General features: G+C 39.2%; 1 protein-coding gene across 3 annotated transcripts in view; it reads right to left on the minus strand.

Annotated features, from left to right (window-relative positions):
- The window catches only part of TMEM181 (transmembrane protein 181), a 33,823-nt gene that overhangs the window by 3,882 nt on the left and 5,658 nt on the right, over window positions 1-24,283 (minus strand). Inside the window, exons 1-16 of one of the 3 annotated variants that reach the window (XM_071434587.1) lie at window positions 23,090-23,199; window positions 18,258-18,361; window positions 14,317-14,372; window positions 12,943-13,033; window positions 12,266-12,384; window positions 11,081-11,203; window positions 9,072-9,152; window positions 8,021-8,120; window positions 7,168-7,298; window positions 6,473-6,564; window positions 5,315-5,372; window positions 4,552-4,654; window positions 4,404-4,455; window positions 3,731-3,813; window positions 2,558-2,647; window positions 883-949 (exon numbers count right to left, since the gene is read on the minus strand). In XM_071434587.1, coding sequence (XP_071290688.1) covers window positions 883-949; window positions 2,558-2,647; window positions 3,731-3,813; window positions 4,404-4,455; window positions 4,552-4,654; window positions 5,315-5,372; window positions 6,473-6,564; window positions 7,168-7,298; window positions 8,021-8,120; window positions 9,072-9,152; window positions 11,081-11,203; window positions 12,266-12,384; window positions 12,943-13,033; window positions 14,317-14,372; window positions 18,258-18,361; window positions 23,090-23,097 — 1,358 coding nt within the window. In that variant the 5' untranslated portion in view covers window positions 23,098-23,199. Of the gene's footprint in view, window positions 1-3; window positions 694-882; window positions 950-2,557; window positions 2,648-3,730; window positions 3,814-4,403; window positions 4,456-4,551; window positions 4,655-5,314; window positions 5,373-6,472; window positions 6,565-7,167; window positions 7,299-8,020; window positions 8,121-9,071; window positions 9,153-11,080; window positions 11,204-12,265; window positions 12,385-12,942; window positions 13,034-14,316; window positions 14,373-18,257; window positions 18,362-23,089; window positions 23,200-24,283 lie in introns of those variants that run through there. The other 2 variants (XM_071434581.1, XM_071434572.1) reach the window with 2 other exon arrangements.

Here is a 24,283-nt window from a genome sequence, read left to right on the forward strand (position 1 = left end):
TGAAACAGACACGTGTTGTGACTTCTCAACATGGTGTTCAGATTGGAAGTTGAAAATAAAGAGGAAAGTTCTAAACTACATTGATGCATCAAATTGTTACTTGGGTAAGAAGCTGGTATCTGTTTTTCTTCCTTGTGGGAGCTGTGAACAGCACAGGATTTTCCTCCAGAGGATGATGCATAATAAAAGTTATTCCAGTGAAAGCCATTTTTCACACAGAATAGCAAGAAGCAAGCTGGCACTACCACTACTTATCTAACTAACCAAAGGCAAGCTATCCCAGCATGAACTTGTTCAGGTTACTGCAGTGTTGGTCCCATCCTCACTTCAGCATCTTTGGTAAGAGGTGAAAACATCTCGGGTGTATTTCAGTGTCCAGCACAAAGACACCTGATTGGGATGGGTCTCAAGTGCTACTGTAATTCTCGTATCACATAAAATCATCCAACTCAAGGAAGTTTTGCTAGACTTGATTATTCTTCATTCAGTAAGGGCTGGAGACCCAAAATGGGCCACTCTCCTTGCCTGAAGCATTTACATGAGATGGCTCTTTGCTAATTCCATCTGACTCCTGCAGTCCTTCCCAGTGTAAAAAGGAAGCCCCTTCCCTTCACAGCTCTTACTGCCTTCACTTCATGAGTTACCAGCATCATAATACCTTCTTACCTGTTTGCTTCAGTGCCATGGCAATCCCTTTTAAAAACCAAAACAAAGAAAAAAAAACATGCATTCTCATTGTATTTCTGTTTCAGAAAAGGCTATACTTCTATTCTTTAGGCAGAAAACTTTCATTAACAAACCCTTCACTTAATTAATATGTAAAAGAATATTACAAAAATAACACACCAGAAGTAACTTTCCATAAGTATTTTTTAATCTTACCCATAAATCACATCGTCATCTGAATCATTCAGCATAGAAAAAGCAGGATTGTCTTTCAACTGTGATTCTGAAAAACACAAATAAGGGTTAATTTAGTGTGTTAAATACATGTGACTGTAGTGCTAACTCAATATTGTAGCAACAGGCACAACTTCCAAGGCAGTCACAACCACAGTTCAAAAAACTATATCTAAACAGGAATTCTCTCCTTTAAATTCACTACCCTTCAGTCACATAATTATAGTGTTCTTAAGAGTTAAACAGACAACATAATTATCTAATTTTTAGATAAATATTCTCCATGTTGTCTGAGTTAATTTCCTCCCCTGTGCAATTTCCCATGTCATATTTTGACCTCCACATAAATTGATTATTCTTAATCAAAATTTCATATGTATTTAAAAAGCACTTCTTGATTAATTTCTAAGGTAAAAATGTAGTAGACCAGAGTTGGAATCCCTTGACTGCAGTGATTATCCAGTGATTATCGAGTTATTCTCTATCCTTGAAAGAGATGAAGGAACAACTTGTACCTTTATGGTGAGATGAAAAGAAACACATACTTTCCAACTGCTATTTATGACAAGTCCCTCTAGCTTGTTTTAAGGGCTTAATTTCTTGCATAATCTGTGCTGCTTAGCTGCAGTTAATAGTTATATGCAAGTAAAATTCAATCTAGCAATTTGCCATAGCAACTTTTTCCTGGCAGCATTTTACCTTCTGCTGTCTACAAACAAATACTTCTGCAACCCAGCAGAAGGCTTCCAGCTTTATCTGCATCCAGCCAGTTCTTTTTCCATTCTGGATGGGAAAATAGCATTTTTCTGGAACAGTTTTGTCCATCTCAAGTCTAAATTAGAGAAAGGACAAGCCGCACTATTTAGTGCCTTCTCCCTGCAAGCTCTCAGCATACATGACACGATTGGACAGGTTGCTAGATAATCTCATCTAGGCCTCCTTTCCCATTAAAGGCTGGGCCACATCATCTTTCCAGGTCTCTATCAACCTGGGCTCTTCTATGGTTCTGCACCTTGAACAGAATGCTTAAAGCAGAGAATATACTCAGTAAAAATATTTATTTTAATGATCTTTATCTTTTAGTGAGGGAAACGCTTTATAATCATCATGTGAGTCAGACTGTGTCCTTTATGTCACAATGCAAAACCAGAATTGCCACTGACTCAGTCCTTTGTCCCTGCTTACATGGGCCCTGTGCAGCCCTCCCCATAGAAAGTTCTCCAAAATTTCTCCCATATTAGAGATCACTTTTACTCCTATTTTCCCAACAGCACTTGGATTTCAGAGTCCAGTTTGCCAGCATGCCGATGTATTAATTTTTGTTAGAACAAAGTACAAATGAAGTGATGTTGTTCCTTAAGGGCTGTCTGTGAGTCACCTCAAATGTTGGTGCATCACATGCAAACATCATAGTGACTGTAAACTTGATCTAAGTGCACAAGAATTCAAGCTCAGCTAATCAGTTGATTACATTTTATGTGTTCCTTCATATTTCCAATACTAATTTGCTCAGGAGCAGTGACTGCAGCTTCTGCTTATGTTAACTCAAAGCAAACCAGAACAGTAATGAGACAACCAGAATCCAAAGGCATTGCACAGCATCTGCTAGTATGGCAGCTCTTGTCATGCATGTTGCCAGACAATGGCTCACACTTACCATACAGTGCATTCTTCGAGGGGGAATACACGAAGGCTAATGTGTAGAGATAAAAGTTCAATAACCCATAAAATGATAAGAATTCTGCTGGTACTAAGTGTTAAGGATATTGCTCAATATAGTTCCATACATATTAACTTTGGAAACAAGACCCAACCCATACACAGGCTGTTTCAATGGAAAGAATGTTTACCTTAAGTTTGTGAGCATGAGTGGCTAAACAAAACTGCATGTTTCAAATTCAGTAAGAACTAATGTACTCAACCTATTTCAAGGTAAAGCTCCCACTGGAAACAAAGCTTTAACACAAGTAACATTTGCTGAGGCACAGTCTGCTCTTGAGCAGTGGAGTGTATGGTCAATCAAATAGCTCTGCCTTGAATACTGAAAGAAAGCAGAGTAAGTTGGGTGTTCAGGTGGGTTTGGTTTGGTTTCGTTTATTTTTTAAAAAGTTCTTCCTTGGCACAGAGATGAAGAAGGAAGGAGAAAGGACTATATGTGGAGAGAACTCTGAAGATGGTTTCTTGCCATTGTTTTAGGTCAATACTAAAGGTTTTACAAATTGTTTTCTCCTACCTCCCAACTCATATCTAAGCTAATCAGCAACAAGAGCAGCTGCAGTCACACAGAGCAAGGACCTCATGGTTAAGGACCAGGAATACAGGTCACAATCCTGCTGGCAACAGACATCAGAAACAGTCCTTCCCAAGCCACTTAAATTCTCTGTTGTGACCTGTATCACATGTAGACTTGGACCAATACACAAATGCATTTTCAGTGACATCAAAACTATTAATTTCTCATATTTCAATATGCCCCATGACAACTGGTAAGTATAGAGCAAACAACTGAGGCAGCAAACACAGCCAAATTTGCCATAATATCTCATTAAAATTAGTTAGATATGCATAAGGTATGCATATCTAAGACTTCATTCCTCTTGGAGAGTATCATGAGCAGTTGTGATGCATGTCATGTGGACACACTAGACTGAGACAACTTTTACAAGAGCCATGGCAAAATGCTGACACGAAATCCCAAACAAAACAGACTCAGCTATGAGAGTCCACCTAGAAGGCAAAGGTCTCAGTCTTAGGTACATCATTTTAAAGCACCTTCTGCATGAAAACAGATTAACATTCCTACTTGAGCAGTATCACAACACAAGGATATAGTTCTGATAATGAGTTGACAGCTCAGCAACAAAGTTGTCCTGTAGAACTTGTGCTCCAAAGCGTAGGTAGAGTATAACAATGCTGTGGAAAAAAAATAAAGCATATAGGTGTACTGTGTCTTTAGGCTGCAAAATTTAAATAGTAGGTTGATAGAAAAGTATATGAGAGCGTAATTATGTTAACATGCAGACCATTTATTTTAAGATACATTTGCTTAGCTAGTTCTAAATTAAGAATGATCCTTTTGTGATTAAAAGTTAGCACTCAGCTGAGAAAAGCAGAAATCCTCAGATTTCACCCACTACAGACAATCCAACAGTCAACAGCTATTTGAAATAACAGCCTGGTATAGGGAAAACAGATATTAACAGTAATGTAAGAAATTAACAGTAGACTTCTGCTTTAACTAAGTGAAGCCTACAAAGCTCCAGAAGAGCTCTGCCAAGTGAACTTCTAAATCTTGTGCACTGCCATGGTAATCAAAATAATATAAACTTAGCTCAAAAAGCCTCAGAAGGGTTAAAAAATTAAGAAATGCTTGCCATCACAATAATATTAAAAGGCATTCTTCAGTTTCATTGACTAACTTATTACAACAAACCGTATTCAAAGCCCTGAAAAAAAGGTTAAAAAAGTTAGAGTACTGACAAATGTACTTTGAAAAGCCTTACCTAATGACAAGCACTACAAAGGTTAATGCAGTCAAGAATTTTAACCTGAGATCTGAAAAAGATTGAGAAAAGTTGCTATCAGTGAATTTACACCTACACCTAGGAGAAGCAAGCCTGTTTGGGAAGAATCAAAAGAAGTATTCCTTACCAACATAAGGCATGTTTCGAAGTTCTGAGCATGCCCTCACTATCAGGAACAAAAGGTAGAGAATGTATGTGGTTGCCACCACAAGGAAGAAGATTTTCATTCCCTATAAGGAAAGTGTTACATTTTATTATTTAAAAAGATTTCATCTATTCCTTCTTCTGTCAATAGAAATAATTAGTTCCCAAAAGCACAACACAGAATGGTCCATTTATACAGGGAAAGTAGGCTCATGCAACAAGGATGGTGATACATCCAGGGAGGATTTTGGGGAATGTAAAGAAAGGATGCTTTCTTTAAAACCATAAAAACCAGGATTTTGTTAACTGAGTTCAGAGTTGGCTGAATATCAATAATTCTCTGAAAACACAGCTCCCAAGAACAATACAAGGACCCCTGTACATCAAATCTTCCTTTACAACAATAAAGTCTGAAATGTACTAGGGATGGGGACCTTGGCGGGAGTTAAGAGGTACAAAACTGAACAACAGACTAAAAATTTTTTCTTTCAATCCCAACAAACTTGTGGTGTTTAGTCTCCAGATTTGCAAGACAATTTACTTTTCTCAATGGGACAGATATCAATATGGTGTATTCATGATCTAAAGCAAAAATGAAAGTACTCTAGTCAGAATAAGACTGTCTGACCAGCATTTTCTGTTTTCTAAACTGTGTTATACATTTTTATAAAAGAAAAGGCCGATATCTCCTTATATTGCCTAACTGTACCTGACAATTGGACAGCAAGAAGTAAGTTTTGACTTACCTGGAAATTACCTGTGTCAACCCTGTATTGATATGTAGGGTCATGTACTTCATTCACCCTAGAAAAGATTCAAAATTAAAAAGTGGTATTAAAAATGCACAATTCCAAAGTTAAAAAGACAGGCTGACCAAGAAACCCACTTACAAAGAAAAGGTTTAAGGTTACTATGTACAGCTTATAAGAAAAGGGTTTGGCTGGGTAAGTTGGTGCAATGCCATTCATTCCAATGGAGTCATGACAATTTACCACATATAGCAGACTAAATTTGAAGACATACGGAGGATTTAAATTGGGATCATGTCTAATCTCCCCACTTGTTTTTTAGAAAATGTGTATAATGTAAATTCCTACAAGCCTTCAGGATTCTTTCAAGTCTTCACAATACAGTGTGAAGACTGATAATATCCTTATCTAAGGATAAAATTCTACATTTTATCCTTAGAAAATTGGTGCATGAGGCCTTCCCTCATAGCAATTTTACTAATAGCATGAGCATTTCCTGCAAATGCTTTCAAAAATGTACAACGGCAAGGAGAAGGTTAGAAGGTATCTTCCTTCTGAGAGATAAAATAAGGGACCAACACCTGAGACTAAAACAGTGTAAAACTACAGATGTACTAAAATGGATGAAGTTTTCTGGGTAGGGAAGAGTGACACCTTTAACACAACAAACTGGAAAAAAGGGAGAATCACTAAACCAAGCTAAATAATAGAGTTCTGAGTAAAGACAGCATAGCTTGACTAAGCCATGTCAGTACCAGTGGTGCAGGTTTAATAGTCAAGAAAGTCTGGTCAAACTATGTCATAATTAGCCACAGAGAAACTGTTGCTTCAGCTACTCAATTAGCTACAAATACTAATTGAGCCATAGCACTAGATTCTTGTAGGGAGCCATAACATACTGACAAAGTAGAATGATTTCTACTCATGACATGAGTGACATGACACTCAGATTTATGAAATTAATTACTACTAGGTTGTCCATGGAGAAGTGTTTTCAAATCAGTCACATTTTGCAGAACAGAGAGATGAAGAATTTGAACTCCATTCCTGTATCACAATCCGAGCATTAAGAAAAAGATACCACCAGGTACACACAGTATTCTCATTCTTGAACACTCTCAGCTCATTTTGTGCAATACATTTTAAATTACTTACGTTTGCCATATTCCCAGTGTAACAGAGGCCAGCCACAACAGTCCAACAATAAAGAATTTGGGCAGATAGAAAGTTAAGCACTTCCTTTCCCCCTGTCAAGAAAACAATAGTGTGGTGAAAGTGTGAACCCATACTTCAGATTTTATTCGTTCTTTACAAAATAAAATAACTGTCATCTTTGTTTCACTCAATGTGAACTGGATTAAGAGACTCATCTTTTGTATTTTTATCCTGCACAAGTGACTAGAGAAGACATTATGTTGTATCCTCATTTGTGTTAATAAGATGAATTAGAGTTGGAGCATCCTATTTATAAGGTCCCACATATTTCACTGATAATGCAAATATAGGCTCCAGAATTCCTATTTCTCTTATGTAGTATTTTAAATTAGTTTAAAAAAAACAATCAACTACCACATATAACACCAAAACCCTTCAAGCAAGAATGAAGCATAATGGCATCATAATTCTGACGACTGTCTCATCTATTGCATTTAGGCTTGGTTGACTCAAAATAATCTACTTCACCATAAATCATTCTAACTCCAAAGCTTCATATGTCACATTGTACTTCATGAATAATATAAATGTTTGTTTTTGTAAGAATTTGATTTCATTTTTGTCACCTTTTGAGAGAACTGAACAAAACAAGTCCTGTCTCCTCAGTAAGTAGAAGATACTGTTGCATCTCTTACCTGTACTCTTATACCATGGTAAACACAAAGCCAGAACAACAACAATGCACACAGAAACAGTGACTGGAATAGATCATCGAGCATTCCAGGAAACCAGCTGTTCACCAGAAAAGAAAGGGGGAAAAATGGATCTGTAACAAAACAACAACAACAAAAAAAAGGTTAAACAAAGAGAAAAAAAAGCCTTTCATTATGAAAAGTAAAGCAGAATCTAACTTCAGCAGAACAAAAAAAAGCCTAGATTTTTTCAATTTGCCCCAGTAAATGAAACTGAAGCTTCCTTTATTTTAAATAAATTAACAAAGAAAATGGTGCCTCCAGCAGCAATCCACTCTGCCGTAGGAATAATCTTGAATGGTTGCCAACATTTCTAGAGGATTTTAGGTTTTATTAGACTTTCTATTAAACCACTGTTAAGGGTGACGATCTAAAAAATTATTGTATAATGACTAAGATGCAAATATTCTTTTGGTACTACTAGAAAGTGCAGAATTTTTTTACTGGACCAAAAGTAGCCTCCATTTTTAACTAAAGTGTGAATATCTGAAAAATGAAGACAGCAGACAAATAGAAATTGAAAGGTTAAGTATGGCAAGTACCTATTCCAATCACCGCTTTAAATAAACAGTTGACATCCATGTGACTGAGAAGAACAAAATCCACCCACTCATGCCCTTGAATTTGCTACGCTTGGAAAGGGCTGGGTTTTTTTTCAAATTTAGTTTTCTGAAGCTTTATAAACAACTGCTTATAAGTTCAAGGAGAAATTCCATTTTGCCTCCTCTTTTTGTCTTTTCCTTTTCTGCTTCTGTTTTAAAATGGTGCCTTTCCAAAAATTCAAGGATACAAGTACCATTGTAAAGTAGCAAGAGAGGAAGTAGGATGGACATCCATTTCTGTTCAATACCCCAGTCTCTCATGGAGAATTTCCGCAGGGAATGTGCAAACAGACACTGTAAAACAACAACAACAATTTGTAAGGAAGGAATACAGCCTTCAATGGTTTAACCAGAGCTAGGACAGAGTTGAGCACACTGCCAAGGCTACTTCATGAGGCCTTTGCCACTGAGAACAATGTAAAATGGACACCAGGTCTCCTAGTTTCTATTTCAAGTTTGCTTGCTGACCCCAATGCAAATTACTTTTTTCTCAAGCAAACTGGGAAGTAAAGCAGCCAGTACCTGAAAATCAACAACGTGTGAAAAAAAGGATGTTGCCTCATTACTGGTCACACACTACCAATGACTTCCACTTGAACTCACTCATTAAAAAAGCAGATTGCATTTTATATTCACAATTACCTGAGCAACACCATCTGCAAGAAAAATGCTATGGAAGCATGTAGTATTTTGGTGTCCCTATTCTGAAAATTCAGGATTTTAGATTTTATGTTGGCTTTTTTTTCCAAGCACTTCTTTTCCGGGAGCCAAGACAGGTTAGAGAGGAGACATCATCTAAATCATAGCATAATTTAGGTTGTAAGGGACCTCTGGAGGTCATGTGGCCCATGCTCACATGCAAGGCAATGATAACTTTCATGTTAGATCAAGGTCAAGCAGCCCACACTCTGGCCATCCTATTCCTGAGCCTATCTACGGTGCAAAATAATACTTTCCTTTAGTCATCACAATTTCCTTTGTCTAAGCAATTTTTTTCTGTTTAATCCAAACCCAGAGTTTAGAAAAACAAGTTTTCCCGTTTATCCTATTTTCTTAATGTCCTTTCAATACCACTTGTATAAACATAAAACCAGCAACTACATAAGTATTTCAGAAACATTTTTACACCCAGTCAGTGACATGTCAATTTTGCTGCCTGGGGTTAAATTCCTAAACCAGCATTACAGAGCACTGTTATCAGCTGTCTACACAATAAACTCCAGAAAAGCTGCAAAAGAATCTTACCGTGACCATAAAAGTAAGAACTACAAAGACAAATCGGAACCATATCTCCACTTGTGAAAAGGTTGGATTGTAGGTCTTCCACTACAAGAAAACAGAAGAGCCCAATGAGTAATATTTTGACAAACTACATATGACATCAATAATCAGCACTTTACTGCAGATACTGAAAAGTTCTGTGGCTTTTCAAAATTTAAATGTATAACCAAATTCCACTGTGTCACCATGAAAAAATAAAGATAAATTTGTAATCACAGGACTATCTGATAGAGATAAGAAAAGCAGCCTAATAGCCCTGCTTCTCTTTTATCCTGCCACTTCCTAACATAGTGCTGTCTTATGTTAAAGCACTCTCAGGACAAACAGGATAGTCTCCATTGATCTCAACTGCACTTTCAATCTAAGTCTGAATGCCAATATATGAGTAAATCCAGCGTGTTGTTCGGTACTTCCAGGGTCAGATGCATAAATTGATTATGAAGAAGTCAGAAAGGTACAGGTGTATCTCCTGTCAGGAGTCTATGTTCTTAAAGCTTACTCACTTGTCTCAGAAGTTAAAAAAGAGAAAATCATGTAAAGGAAGGATAGGTAGCTTACCAGAAACACAGAAATCTTTACACAGGTTAAGGAGGAAAGCCTCCTTCTTCTACTCTAATTATTAGAAGGCATAGATATTAATTATAACATGTCAGTTTACATAAACTCTGCTCTGTTGACAATTAATCTCATACCTGGCATTCTTCTGAAGCCATTTTTGAAATGTAAGCTCCCTGGCACAACACATGCTCTGCTCATCTGAACGAGCTTTACCTTTCAATGTATTAAATCTGTCAACCTCTGTCTTGTCTTTTTAAACTGTAAATGTAGAACGAAAATTATATGTAGAGAAACCTATTATACAAAAGGCAATCCATTGATTTCAACTGAGATCACCAAAAAGCAATTGTAATAATGAAATAAATGTGAAAATTTTAGTTGCTGCAGGAAAGTTTGGGTTGAAGTTGTTTTGGGATTGCATACAGGTCTGCCTTAAAGGCAGCCTGCAGAAGAAGATAAAAAACTGTACAACTATAAATGCCCCAATACTATGTTCTGTTTGAAATCTGGAACTAAAGAAAGGGTTTGCAAGCCTAGGGGATTTTTCCCCTTAGAGCTTATTTTTAATTATACTCTTTATGCACTGAAGTATTAAAAATACTAATATTTAGAAAGTTAATTTGGTATGTTAAAAATATTTTTCCTTTACAGTAAGATTTTTGGTTGCTACCTGCTCTGACACAGTGAATGCTGTATACAGGTAAATATACCAGAGTAATCTATATTATAAACTTGGTTTAGTTCCCTTTTCTCCCAATGCAAGTGTTTCTAAATTGCTTTCTGGAGTCAATCAATACACATTATATAAGTGCTTTATAAGCAATCTTTAGCCCTATTAACTGAGATAGTTATTCCACCGGAGAGCATTTGAGTGAATTATTTTAGTAACCTGCTTGTGTTAGCTGAAAAAAACCAATTCTCTTCTTCATAAGCACAGTGCTCCTCAAAAAAATCGCTTCATTTTCCTTTGACTTAGTTAAACCTTTCCAGTTCACACTTTTATGAAGTCTGGAAAACTTTGCTAATTCAAATACACCTCCTGGAGAGGCTGAAAACAAAATACAATCCTGCAGACAGGCAGCATCTCTATAAGGAAATGCAGAAAACTGGATGTTCTAATCTAGCTTGCCTATTGTAAAAATTATCTCCCAGCATTCAGATTAATTTATCTATTACAGAATACAGCAGCAGTAGTTCTGAGAGAATTTTTTTCTTTTGGAGTTAAAAAATTTAGTCTTGACCCTTATCAACAGTAAATTCTATAACAGCTCTGACATCAGTAGTGACAGACAAAATAATTATGATGCATTTTTTAATTTATCTTCAAAAATCTGATACTTTTTTGTTACAGCTTAAGCACACTTTAATACAGCATTAAAGAGACTTCTTTTAGGAGACTAAACCTTTATACTTACTGTGAAAGTAATATTCTGGATGGTGGATGTTGTTAGCTTGTTCAGATCTTCAAAGCTAACAAATATGTTGTACTGAGTGTAGTTCAGGTAGCCCAGGTGAGCAACAATGATTTCACTGCATTTCTGTGAACACACACAGAGAATAGAAATTAGAAGTCTTCAAATTATTCCAGAATATGCACTGTTGGTATAGGCTGGATAACTTGTTCCTAAATGGTCCAATATTGATTATATTTATTATATATATCTCACCAATCTCAGTCAGTCTAATCAAGATTTTCTTGAAAGGTACCAGAGAGAGCAGAAGAAACTGCTAAAGTGAGTCAGGTGGATCAGTAGCTGAACAATAAACCCAAATAAAAGTGCCAGCTTTTCACCTGAGCCAGTGACAGCAACTGCTTGCAGCACCAGGGTGGAACCAAATAACACTGTCAGTAACTCAAGCTGGTGAGATGGGCCTACCTTATACTAACTCATTTAAAAAGTTAACAGGAGAAAAGAGAAAAGCAAAGTATATTGCTCTCTTGACTATGTAATTAAATCTAATGGAGCAGTATTAATTAATTTCTGCAAATTTCATAGATATGTACATATATCTATATAAAAAGAAAACATTGATTTACTATATATGCTTATCATAAAAAACTTCAGCTATGTCCTTCCTAAAGGATTTGCATCTGGAGAAGCTGTTTTGAATGTCTTCAAGCTTAAAAATTTCAGTAAAAATCACATTAGAATCTCCAAATGTTTCTTCACACTGGCAAAAAATGTGGCTTTTTCAGAACACAGTTGCCAGCTGATTTCAAGCAGATGCTGCAAGGTGTTGGAGAAGGATTTTTCTCTCCTCTGGAACCCCATATCAAATCTTCTGCTACAACATCCCTTTCTTCAGTACTGCTAAACCTGTTTAGGTGACTGAACAGGACCCACTGCTTTCCTGACAAAGAGCAACTCTAACAAGAGGGGTCTTTAAGAGTCAACAGACACAAGTCACAGAACTAAACAGAAAAATGATGGACAGGAAGTTTGTCAGCATTACTGCCTACGTTGCCATTATAAATAAAACTGTCCTGTAGAGTCTTTCCTGAGACATGTGTAACAGGTACATTCTTATTTGTAAATTAGCATGCACACATATTTAAAGAAAATGCCCTACATCAGAGTTTTGTTTAAGCAAGTGCATACCTGTGCACAACTGAGTAACCTCGTCCGATTGTGAACTTGGTTGTTAACGTATGGTGTGCTTCCATCCTTCACCACTCCCAGCACTCTGACTGTCATAGTCACATTCTTCTTGAGGGATACTGGAATTAAAACAGGAAACATTAATCTATTGCTACTTGCAGAAATTAAATCTCAAATAGAGTTCCAAAACTGTTTAAAACACATATGCTATCCAAATACTACTCAGACTTACCCAGCTATACATTACTGGAGTAGGGTACATATTTTTATACATAGGCATTAAGTCACAAGCCCTGTACTCAATCTACAGATAAACAATTACTAATATAGTATTTCTCACATATATACAGGGAAGTTGTATTGAAAAATCAATACCATTACAATCTACACATCTAATTGCCCCCAAAATGAAGAGGGAAATACACAGATTATCTAGATACTATTGTTTTCACAAAAATAACAAACAACTTGTCCCCTACTCCTGTTGCCTACAATTCAATCAGTGCTGTCCATCTCTTTATCAAGGGAGGGGGGTGAGGTGGAAGAAAAGCACATCAGAGGAAAAACCCACCAACCACAGCCAGAAAGCAACAGGATCATGTGTGTGACAGATGGAATTAAAGGTACAATAGACAGGTTGCTATAGCAGTTTCCTGAGAATTAGGTCAGATTCTCACCATCGTGCTGATCCAACTCAACCACACAGGTCAGCCACAGCTGCTGGTTGTAAGTTGACAGTGGTGGCGAACTTAAATTAAATGGCTTCAGCTGTAAAAAACCCCACAAGGTTAGCACCAGCCTTTACACTGCTACATGACATACCTGTAGTTACAATGATGAAAGGCATGCTAATTATGTTTGGGACAATGTTTTTGAGAAGAGATTTGTATGTGCTACTCTGTGGACAGCGTGATAAGCAGCTCACATAGAAGTCTTCCACAGAAGTAGCTTAAACAGCACACGTATTTTGCAAAGCACTGAAGTAAGGAAAGGTGCAACTACCTAAACCTTATAAAAGCAGCAGCAATAAAACAGAAAAGTTCAGATGTGAAAAACAAAATCCTGAGGCCTAGCTTGAATATAAGAAATAATGTTTAGAACTTTACATCAAAAGTCAGATTTGTGGGCCTTCATCTGCTACATAGTCTTAAACTTTTTTAACTATAATTACAAAAAAGCCCTATTTTCCACTAGGTTTTCTAAAAATTCCACATTGAGTTCAAAAGAATGAAAGGTATCATTAACAGATAAAACCTACATGCAGGAAAGACTTCTCTAATGTGAAATCAAGATGTGGTTCCCACCCACAGTACTGTATCAATCTAAACATATATAGGTGACTGGTAGGTAAAAAAAAAAAAAAAAAAAAAAAAAAAAAAAAAAAAGAAGTGTCCCAGTGTATTAAAAGGAAATGCATTTTAAGAAAAAACACACAAAAAAAACCTTTTTAGTCCTTTCACAAAAAATACTTTAGATATTAGGTTGACAATGAAGAGTTAGACAAACAAAAATGCAAGAACTGAGAACCAAAATATGAAAGTACTTGAGACTATGTGAATGTTCCTCTTAGGAAGCCAGATCCCACGTCTTGGTCACATGATAGCTAACAATTAACAAGAAATATTTCTTTACAGATGATAGAAAGGGAAATCACAAGAGGGATAGCATTAGTTGCCACTGAGTGCATTGTTTTTCAATGCATGTTCTCAATTTCTATTTCTGAACCTCCTATAAGAATCTGCAACATTAATTCACCAGGGAAAAACTCACATGCTTCTTTATCAGAAACTGCTGTGCAGAGACACCCTAGAAATCTCTATCTGACCTGCTCCCAACAGTAAGAGACCAGAAATTGCTGCTGGCTATTCATGAAGTAACACAGTGGTAGTACAATATTGCATGATCAGCTTCAAACTGGAAAGCACCACTAAGACATTCTGCAGTAAAAGTTTAAATATTTAAAATGACTGGGGGGAAGGAGAAAAATGTTTAACATTACCAACATCAAATAAAGCCATTCATATAATCCAACAATATTTAGTAACTCTTACCTTTAGGCTGTTATTTAAGTCAGTTCTTGCTACAGAAGTTTCAATTACATTAGGACCTACAAAATATATAAGAAGGAAGAAAGAAAATAATATTGAAGTATACATACAAGTGATGATGTAAATATAGGTTTTCAAAAGACTGTACAAAATACCTTTTGCAAAGAAGGTAAATGGTATTCCACTTTTCAGATAAAGGGTAAAGCACATGGCTATCTCAATATAATTTATAAATTTGACCTGCATGTTCCTTTAAGCATGTCTGCCATGGTACTTCTACACATCATTAAATAAAGTAAATTATAAATCAAGAACTCCATGTCAAAAGCCCTGAATGTGTACTCTAAACTACTACAATTTTAGTAGTAGTTTTTTATTCATCTACATTTCTATCTTTATCTATCTATATACATATATATGTCTCCCAAGATTTTATGGGAATGCAGAACCCCCTTGTTTAATCAGATGAGGCTGCTGAGGGCCATGTCCAGTTAAGTCTTTAACATCTTGAAGGACAGAGACTCCCACAACCTGTCTGGGAAACCTATTCCAGTATTTAACTACCATTACAGTAAGAAAAATGTCCTAACTGGAATTTCTTCTGCTCCAGCTTATGTTGCACCTCTGAGAAAAGCCCCATCTTCTTTGTAACCCCTGATAAGATGGTTCCAGACAGCGGTACAATTTCCCTTTAAGAGCATGGAGTACTGAGGACAAGAGGAATGCACACGTGTTTGTGGTTTTATATACACAAAACACAAAAGGACTAAAGCAGGAAAGTGACAGGGAAGAGGAGGAAAACATCTGTGTCTACACAGCAGGTTGTGAAACACACAGAGAAGATGTATAGCAGGTAGGGACATGTGCAAGACATATACACCTGTACTTGGGCCAGGAAGATCCCTCTGTCCAAATGGTCTCTCCCTGTATATATTTAGTCTGGCAATTTAATGGAATTTTTTGACCCTCAAAATATGCTCTTTCAATTGCAAACTCAGTACTATAAAAATTAAGCAAGAAAAGCAGTTTCTCACACAGACCAAACATTTCAAAGTTACTACAAAGAAAGAACGGAAAAGAAGGAAGTTTATAAATGAGCAGCATGGGATCACTCTGTCCAAGATGGATTAGCTGTCATGACAGCTCTAAACATGCAGCACTGCTTGGGCTCCTACAACCACTCTAATAACAATATTAACCATCTTACAGACTTAAAAGAAAAAAATAAGAATTTCAGCCATCACAGCTAGAATTTCATATAAGAATTGCAGTGCAACATCACTAACAGCCACCCACTATAAAGTCAGTTCAGCACCATTGAACTTTTCAGCTCTCAAGTACATATAAACCAGATTTTTGAAAGGCATTTTTTGTTTTAAAAAGCAAAATTGAGTTTCAGTAGGTGTTCACAGTTGCTAAGTCATCATATATCAGTAATTAAGTCTTGACAAAACAACTAGAATTTGCCTTTTTAAGTGTTTTTATTTTCTTAATTGGATGATATGAACCAATACTGGGACAGAGAAATCACAGTCAAAGTTTTTAAGAACAGCAACCAAACAAATAATGAAGCTCTAGTGCTATAACTGCTTGTTCTCTAGCAAGTGATAAATAAAAGCTTTTGAAACAAAATGATGCTGTGGCTGTGTTACTTACAAATGTGAACTAATTAAAATAGTTACTGTTTTTCTTTTACTCTTGCTCACTTAACATAATAACAGATAAAGGCAAAGAACTACCCTGAGTTGATGAACTGCACAGCTACCAAAATGAGTTCTGAACCTTGGATTTTCTTTGAACTTGTCTCATCCCATAAATAACACAGACCCATTGTGAAAAGAGAAAGAAAGTGAGTGCAACTTGGAAAAAAGTCCAAACAAGTCTGTGTCTGTTTTGGGTTACAGGAACTGTAAGAGCAGCATCTATCTCCGATCAAACGGTACTGATTTCTCAGATGAAAATCAAGAGTTCTGCCAGGCTTCCCAAACTGCAGGTACAGACATTGACTGTGGGCAATGGCACATTTAAGTAGCACAGAAATATGGATGAATCTCCCATACTTTCATTTACTTAGTGGGTTTTGTGAGCTTTTCTCAGACTGTACCCTTTAACAAGGGAGCATTCTCTTGTTAGGGCCCCCCCTTCTACTCACAGGAAGCAAGCAGCCGTCAACAAAAGCCGTGAGGAATATCACAGTAATTGTTCACTGGATCTCCTCCCAAGGTAAACAGCATTCTTTGAAAAACATTTCAGTTATAATAATGAACACTGTCAGCCAAACTATCCAGCAAACCCGTCTTACAAGGACAAGAATCTCACAGCCATGCCAGCTCCTGAAGGGGATCACAGGCAAGGCCTGGGACCACAGCATGGTACAGATGACCAAGTGCTGCTTACAGCAGCCAAGTCCCCTGGGCCAAAGGTAACCACACCACCAGATTACTCTGCATGCAGACACAATACACCAGCACAGCTCCCTCTCAGGTTCTGCTACTGATTAAGAACAAAACACTCAGTTTTCTCTTCCAGGAGCATTGCCTAGTCTTATTTAAAACAACTTTCTTTGATTTCTTGCAGTCTGGCAGTATAAGTACACAACTATAAATATTGTTCAATTTTAAAGCCAAATAGACCAATTTCATTAAATTAAATAATTCCATTTTCCCCCCCTTTATCATAAAATGCATTTTTGCAAATGTGTTGATGCAGTATTTTAGTGACCAAATAATGCCCTTCAGCATCCTTCAGCAAGTCACAGGAATATCAGTGGTTAACCTTTATGAACTGAAAGCCAGTTTGGACCTTTGGCTGCTATAATAAATCAAACAGCAGGAAAGAAGATTTTATTTCACAGACAAATTTTATTATTGAAGGCTATTATGAAAAATGTACTGCCTAAAAGGCACAGATGGGCATAAAAGCCCAAACAGCTGCCTCCAATTAACCCACCCTTCTTTCCAAGTCAGGCAGGGCTGGATGGCTCCAAGGCCTGGGAGCCCTTCTCACTCTAAAGGAGGTGAAGGACAGGGCAGAGGTAGAGACAAACCCAACAGGCCTAAAAGTGTCAGAGAGGGACACACTGGACATGCTGAGTGATGTAGAAGTCAGCAGTAAAGCAGAGGAAGATGGTAACAACCTAAAGTAATTCTTATATAGGGGTGGGTTGCTTGATGAGCACCAGTCACTTTCCTTCTCCCTGTCACTTCTGTATTGATAAAGCTCTTCTGACAGAAGAGTATCAGTACATTTAACACTGCTAGGAGAGCACACTGACTTATTTTTCAAGTATGTTTTAGCCCTGGAAAAGCCCTCTGGCATGACATAAAGAAGGGTCCCATGCTTTTCAACTCCCTAGTGACACTGCATCTTTGTTGACCAGACTAGCACAAATCTCTCTGATCTGCAGGATGACTACCCAGGCTTTATGTGCTTAAGCCTCCCAGGTCATGTCAGGACTCTCACAAAGATCTCTGAAACCAGACAGCTAAGCTCATATACGTTTGACAAGTGAAGTTCATATTTTTACACTAAAATATTTTGTATTTATGCGGCATCTATCACCCAAACACTTCGTAGGCTTTACAAACAGTTATGAGTTTCCTCACAGGAAATCAAGTATTAGCACTACCATTTTGAATATAGAAATACATAAAAAACCCCAATTAATGTAGCAGTCTGCTGAAAAATTACGTTGCAATGAAGCTGCTTGTTTCATTTTATTGTCTCTCTCCTGCAAAGCAGTTGCAAATACCAAGTCTTTGTAGGTACTACTTCTATGAAAAAGTGAGATAGAAGAAAAACTTCCCTGTCTCTGTCAAGACAAAGGCTTCCTCAGACATCTCAGGAACAGTAAGCTCATCAGCATTTAAATACATCTGTAAATACCAACAGGTTTAGACAAAGTATATGAGAACTGTAATCTTTTAAGAAGAGAACATCCTTACCTGCTATTCCTATGAAGACTGTCAGACCAAAACAAATAAAGAATACTACAAAGACCAGAACAAAATGCCTTTTGGACAGTGTATACAATCGCATCGGGGCCAGCCTACAGGAAGCAAAAGAAACCACAGAATTAGTGTCTGTCATATTTCTAAAGGGGCAGAAAATAAACCCCATTCACTCTTCAACAAAGAAAATTAAACCAAACACTGAGGTAACATGTAACACTAAGAAAAAAGATGCTGCTTCATAGAGCAAAGATAACAGGAATTATTAAACACATGTATGTACACACACATCTGTGCTCCAAAATGTATGAATTTTGCCCATTTTTTAATGCTAGGGTTTTCTATTGTCCTAAAACCTGAGCAACAGAAAGCATTTCTTAAAGATAGAAAAGGTTGTTTGTGTTATTTCATACATTAATAACTTAAACATCCAACACCCTATGTCTCCTGCAATGAGAGCTTAATCTAAAGGGACAGACATCACTGACAACTCAGTTACCCACACAGGATCTTGATGAGTTGTCTATATGCTACAAATATATTTCAACCTAACAGAATTATCCCCAACAAGGAGTAGGGCAGAACTCCAGATCTGCTAGATCTGCATGCTCAGGCTTTGAACTCTTGTTTGAGCTCCACCAAAGCTTGGGAAATAAAAACCTGAACTCAAGTTTGCTATTGGACACCTAAACACAAATATACATACTAGCAATGACATCTCCTGCACTATGCATTGGTGGTTATAATTAGGTTAAAGACAAAACGGGGGCAGGGGTGTGGTGTGCATTGAAAATACCAGCTGCATTCCCTGGAAAACAGGTGACTTCCAGTTCTGTTAGCCTAAGGGAAATATGATCAAATAACTAATCTTACATAAGGTGGACAAATCCACCATGTTTCAAAATACAGCAAACATTTCCTCTTGAGTTACACCAGAACTGAGCCACCACAGTGGCTTTCTACTGTTTCTGACTTTCTACTGTTGTTCCAGGAGGTACGATCATGGAAATCTGTACAGTTTATATGGGAAAGCTGCAGGACTGGGGGGGCTGATGGGGTGCTGGTGGTGTCTTTCAATACATTTGTAGGAGCACCATCATGAAAAGAAATTAAACCTTAAGACTTTAATTACAGCACTCCTTTTAGCTTGGAATAAAACTTCTTTCTTCTTTTCACCAGCTGAATGGTGCTCTTACTGGTTCACCACATTAACATAAAATTGTAGAAGAGGTGGTGAAATCCTCCCCATAAGCCCAGCCTGAACTCTGGGACCAGGTACCATGTGCTGCTTGCATGGCAGCCCTTAAAGCAAGGCAAACAATTCACTTTAAACCAGTACAAGAATTTAATAATAACAACCTCTGTTTCCTTTGAGAATCACTGCATTTTCGCCAAATGAAGCACTACCAAATCCAATTTGCATTATTTCTTTACTGTAAAGTTTGAGAGATCCAAATCTTAATTTATTAACACAGAAAGGAGGTGGGGAAGGGAAGAAAACCCCAGAGAAGTAATGAGAACTGCAAGCAAGAAGCTGCAATGTTACGAGCCTGCACAAAGTGGCTGTGCAGGACTCCTGGGACAGCACCTGCAAAACACTTGCCACACACCTTTACACACAGCAGAAACTCTGCATCAGTCTAGAGGTCAGAACAGCTGACTGTACAGCCAAAAAAGGCAAACCATACGTGAAACAACCAAGTAATTACCATATAAGTAATATCAGATCATCACACAGAAGCCTCACAGACAAATAGGGTTTTAAGCTGATTTTTAAAACCACAAATAGAGGCATTTCAAAGCAGAACTTGTCTGCATGACTTTTGCAGGGATGTAACTGCAGTATTTTTCCTATATCAATGTCTTAAAACCTCAGCCTTCATGCACTTAAACAATGTTAAAGCTATTAAATTTGTACTAGGTCTAAAACAACTAAGGTGCATTTTTCCATCAGCTCCAGGGGCTCCTTCAATTCCACAGATGACCTGGTGTTCCCTGTCTACCTGAGTACACCAGGTATGGGATATTTTCTTGAAATACCAAAGTATTAATCTTAGCAAGAAAATCCCTGACATACAAAAACAGTACATAAAATGTGGACATGCCTAAATTATCTGTAAGAGTTCAAGTGGATACCAAATGCTTCAAGGCAGAGCACATACTGAGGAACTCTCAACACAGGAAAGTTTATGGCTTGAGCATAGCTGACACCTGGAAGGGTATCATGTTTGCAGTAATGCATAACAAAGACTTGTGCTGTCTGAACAGCTCACATCTGAGCATCCACTTGACAGCCACAGGCTGATGCAGGATACTTCTGACTTGCTGGGCATGTTCTTGGTTCTTTTCATATCTTTCCTAATTTCAAAGTTTTTGCATTGCAGACATTTCAAAATGCATGATGTGGACATGAAAAGCAGCTCCCTCCCCACACTCCTTACAGGAAAGCCACCAGTTCCTCACCCAGCCAAGAGTGTTACAACCACTGGCAATTAGCACCTTGGTTTACTCATAAGCCAGAGCAGATGTGCTTGTGAGCTTCTGAAGAACACGTTCCAGACATTGGCTCATTCTTTATTCCAGCTGCTCTCCAGATGGTGCAACACCTAGTAGTTGGAATGGGTAGGTGTACACCTACCTACCCAGCCAAGAGTGGAGACACAGAGAGCAGAGACACACCCCGTGTTTTCCTTTCACTCACACCTGTACTCCTCAAGTCTCATTTAAGCCACTGACTGAATGTGCTGCTTTAGAGGTCAGTAAGGCAACGTGGACACTTTTACTCACAGCAAATCTAAGAACTCAGCCAAATCTTAACTGCATTTCTCATGAAGGCAAACCACAATTTACAGCATTCCTATCAGGTGATGCACACTCCATTGCCCCTTGCTGCAGCTGCAGAACTTCCTTGTGCACATTTAAGTGTCTCGTTGCACCTACCACCAGCTGACTTACAAAGCAGGTCAAATCACTTTCTCATGAGTTCATTGTTTAACACCTGCCTTTTGGAAAGAGATTGCATAAAGTTTATCAATATACCTAAGGGCAAGTTGGTGATGCCCCACTGACAGCCTCTATCTTACATTTGAAATGCCCAAGAAAGAAATGAAATGTCGGAAGCACATTTATAGGAAAATCAAAAAAGATTACTCCCTCTGGATGCACCTGTTCAAACAAGTAAAGAACTGTGCTTTGCTTTACCAAGCAAAGTGGAAGATACTTTAATCAGCCCAACCACAGCAGTCCAAAGCTCAAGACTAGGCATCCAACTGTCTGCAGGTCTTTCAGGCAGCTTTTACCACCTACACTCAGCTTTACCCTAACTCAGAGTGGTTTATAATTAACTTATGTCCGAAACTGACTGCAAAGGAGGAGAAAACACTGAGATACAAACAGAGAAATTTTATACTTCAATGTCTCAAATAGCAGTCAGTAAAACTAAACTGCTCTACTGCAGCCTGTGACAGAGTTAACTTTGGAAACACACACTCAAAACTACTGCAATCTTTCAGGAGCCATTCATATGTGAGATGTAAAGGAGGGTTACATCTTGCTTTTGGAGTAAAGTTTTGTCTCCAAAGGGTCAGCAAAATGTTCCTCAGGATATTCCTCACCTTCAAATCACTTCTCATGACTGCACAACCAAGTCTTTCATGAAGACCATCAAGAAAAACAGAGCCTATTATATAACAGTTTTCACTGAAGACTGACTTTAAAGAAGGGAATGCTGTGGTGAAACTGAGATTAAGCAGTAGGAAGGCACAGAGTCAATATTAAAATCAGAAATAGCTTGCTTTTCTGCACAGCAGCTTTTCTGAAATCCTAGCCTCAACATCTCTGCCTCCAACTGCTCTTCTCTATTTTAGGCTCAGTCCCAAATAGAACCATCAAACCCACTTTGATTTGAATAATTATATATTCTACCTACGTTGACAGTACTGGGGCTATCCACAGACCCTGCACTTGCTCATGGGTTAAATACATTGCCTGCTTTGGTGTCCCTCAGAAGACCTTGAATTTCTTCTTGCAAATGTATTCCACAAGGGTTAATAGCTAATGAGGCAGCACACGGCTACATAAAAAGAGGCATAAAATTAACATTGTCAGTACTATATAGAACTTCTACATGACAACTGACAGATAAACATGGCTGTGCTTTACCTTTGTATGTGTGCACGGGATAGGTTTGGCTTTTTTGTCTTTTTAGTTGTTGTTCGTTGTATTCATTTAAGTCTGAATAATTAATCACGGCTATGGCTCTTGGTCATGCATTTCTTGGTCCATGCCAAGAAATATCCGGGAAAAGAAGTATTTTCTTTTTCCTTTAACAATCAATCTGAGAGTGAAGATACCGGGGGTGGGGGGAGGTTTTATTCGCCATATAAAAGGCAAACTCACAGCGTTCACCAAAAGAAAAGGACAGTCACCCTCGGGGCTCTGAGCGGCGAACCACAACCTCAGAAACATTCATTTAACCCTCGAAGAGCTGATTTCCTTAAGGAGGATAACCTGTATAAACTGAATTACACTCAGACCGCCCAAAGGGACTGAGGGCTCTCCCTCCCTGGAGATACCCGAGACCCGTCAGGACACAATCCCGTGCCGCGCGCTCTAGGACCGACCCTGCCGGAGCAGGCGGGCTGGACCAGTCGCCCAATGACCGCGGTGCCTTCCGAGTCTGCCCGTTCTGTGATTATGTCAATGACAACACTCAGCTCCTCCCTCACAGAGCGCAGTTTGTTCTCCCGGACCCGGACCCGGACCCGGGCGAACCGGCGCCCCTCAGGCTCGCACGCCCGCCACCCCCCCCCTCCGCCCCCACTCACGGCTCCATGGCGGCGCCGCGCGCGCACTGCCGGCACCTCCTCCGCGCGCCGCCGCCGCCGTGGCACAGCCGGCGCCGCGCGACGCCTTCCGCGTGCGTCACCGCGCGGCCGCCACGCGGCCCCACACACGTCACGGGCCCCGCCGCGCCCCGGCCGCGAGGGTGCTGGGGGTGGGGGGGGAGCTACGGCGAGCCCGAGGGGACACAGGCTCCTGCTCAGCCGGGGCGGCGGGATACAGAGCGGGAGAGACCCCTCGGGAGGGAGCGCGATACAGCTTATCTTTGCTGAGTGTGCTTGCAGCGCCGGCACACGGCTGGTCCTGGCCTGCCGAGCGCTGCGGGTTCAAAATGACAGTAACACAGAATCATGGAACAACCTCGGTTGGAAAAGATCCCCAAGATCATCGAGTGGAACCTATGACCTAACACCACCGTGTCTGCTACACCATGGCACGGAGTGCCACGTCAGTCTTTTCTTAAACACCTTTAAAGTTGGTAACTTCACCACCACCCTGGACAGCCCGTTCAATGCCTAATTACCCTTTCTGTGAAAAAATTCTTCCTAATGTCCAAGCTGAACCTCCTCTGGTGCACCATGAAGCCTTTCTTCTTGTCCTGTGTCTGGTTCCCTGGGAGAAAAGACCAACCCCCACCGGGCTGCAGCCTCCTATATGGTGGCTGTAGAGAGCTATGAGGTCTCCCCAAGCCTCCTTTTCTCCAGACTAAACACTCCCAGCTCCCTCAGCTGCTCCTCACAGGACTTGTGCTCCAGCCCCTTCCCCAGCTCCGTTGCCCTTTCCTGGACATGCTCCAGCCCGTCAGTGTCCTCCCTGCAGTGAGGGGCCTGGAACCGAACACAGGATTTGAGGTGAGGCCTCACCAGTGCTGAGTACAGGGGGACAATCCCTGCCCTGCTCCTGCTGGCCACACCATTGCTGAGCCAGGCCAGGATGCCATCGGCCTTCTTGGCCACCTGGGTGCAGCTGGCTCATGCTCAGCTGCTGCTGACCAGCACCCCCAGGTCCTTTTCTGCCAGGCCACTTCCCAGCCACTCTTCCCCAGCCTGTAGCCCTGCCTGGGGTTGTGACCAAAGTGTAGAGCCCAGCATTTGATCTAGTTGAACATCATATTGTTGGTTATGAGGCCAAACGTGTCATTGTGTCAGGATAACAGCAGTATTTTCCACATTTCTAGT

Source organism: Agelaius tricolor, unplaced genomic scaffold (assembly GCF_023055355.1).
Source record: "Agelaius tricolor isolate 1412-34295 unplaced genomic scaffold, bAgeTri1.0.p SCAF_1, whole genome shotgun sequence".
Classification (NCBI taxonomy): Eukaryota; Metazoa; Chordata; class Aves; order Passeriformes; family Icteridae; genus Agelaius; species Agelaius tricolor.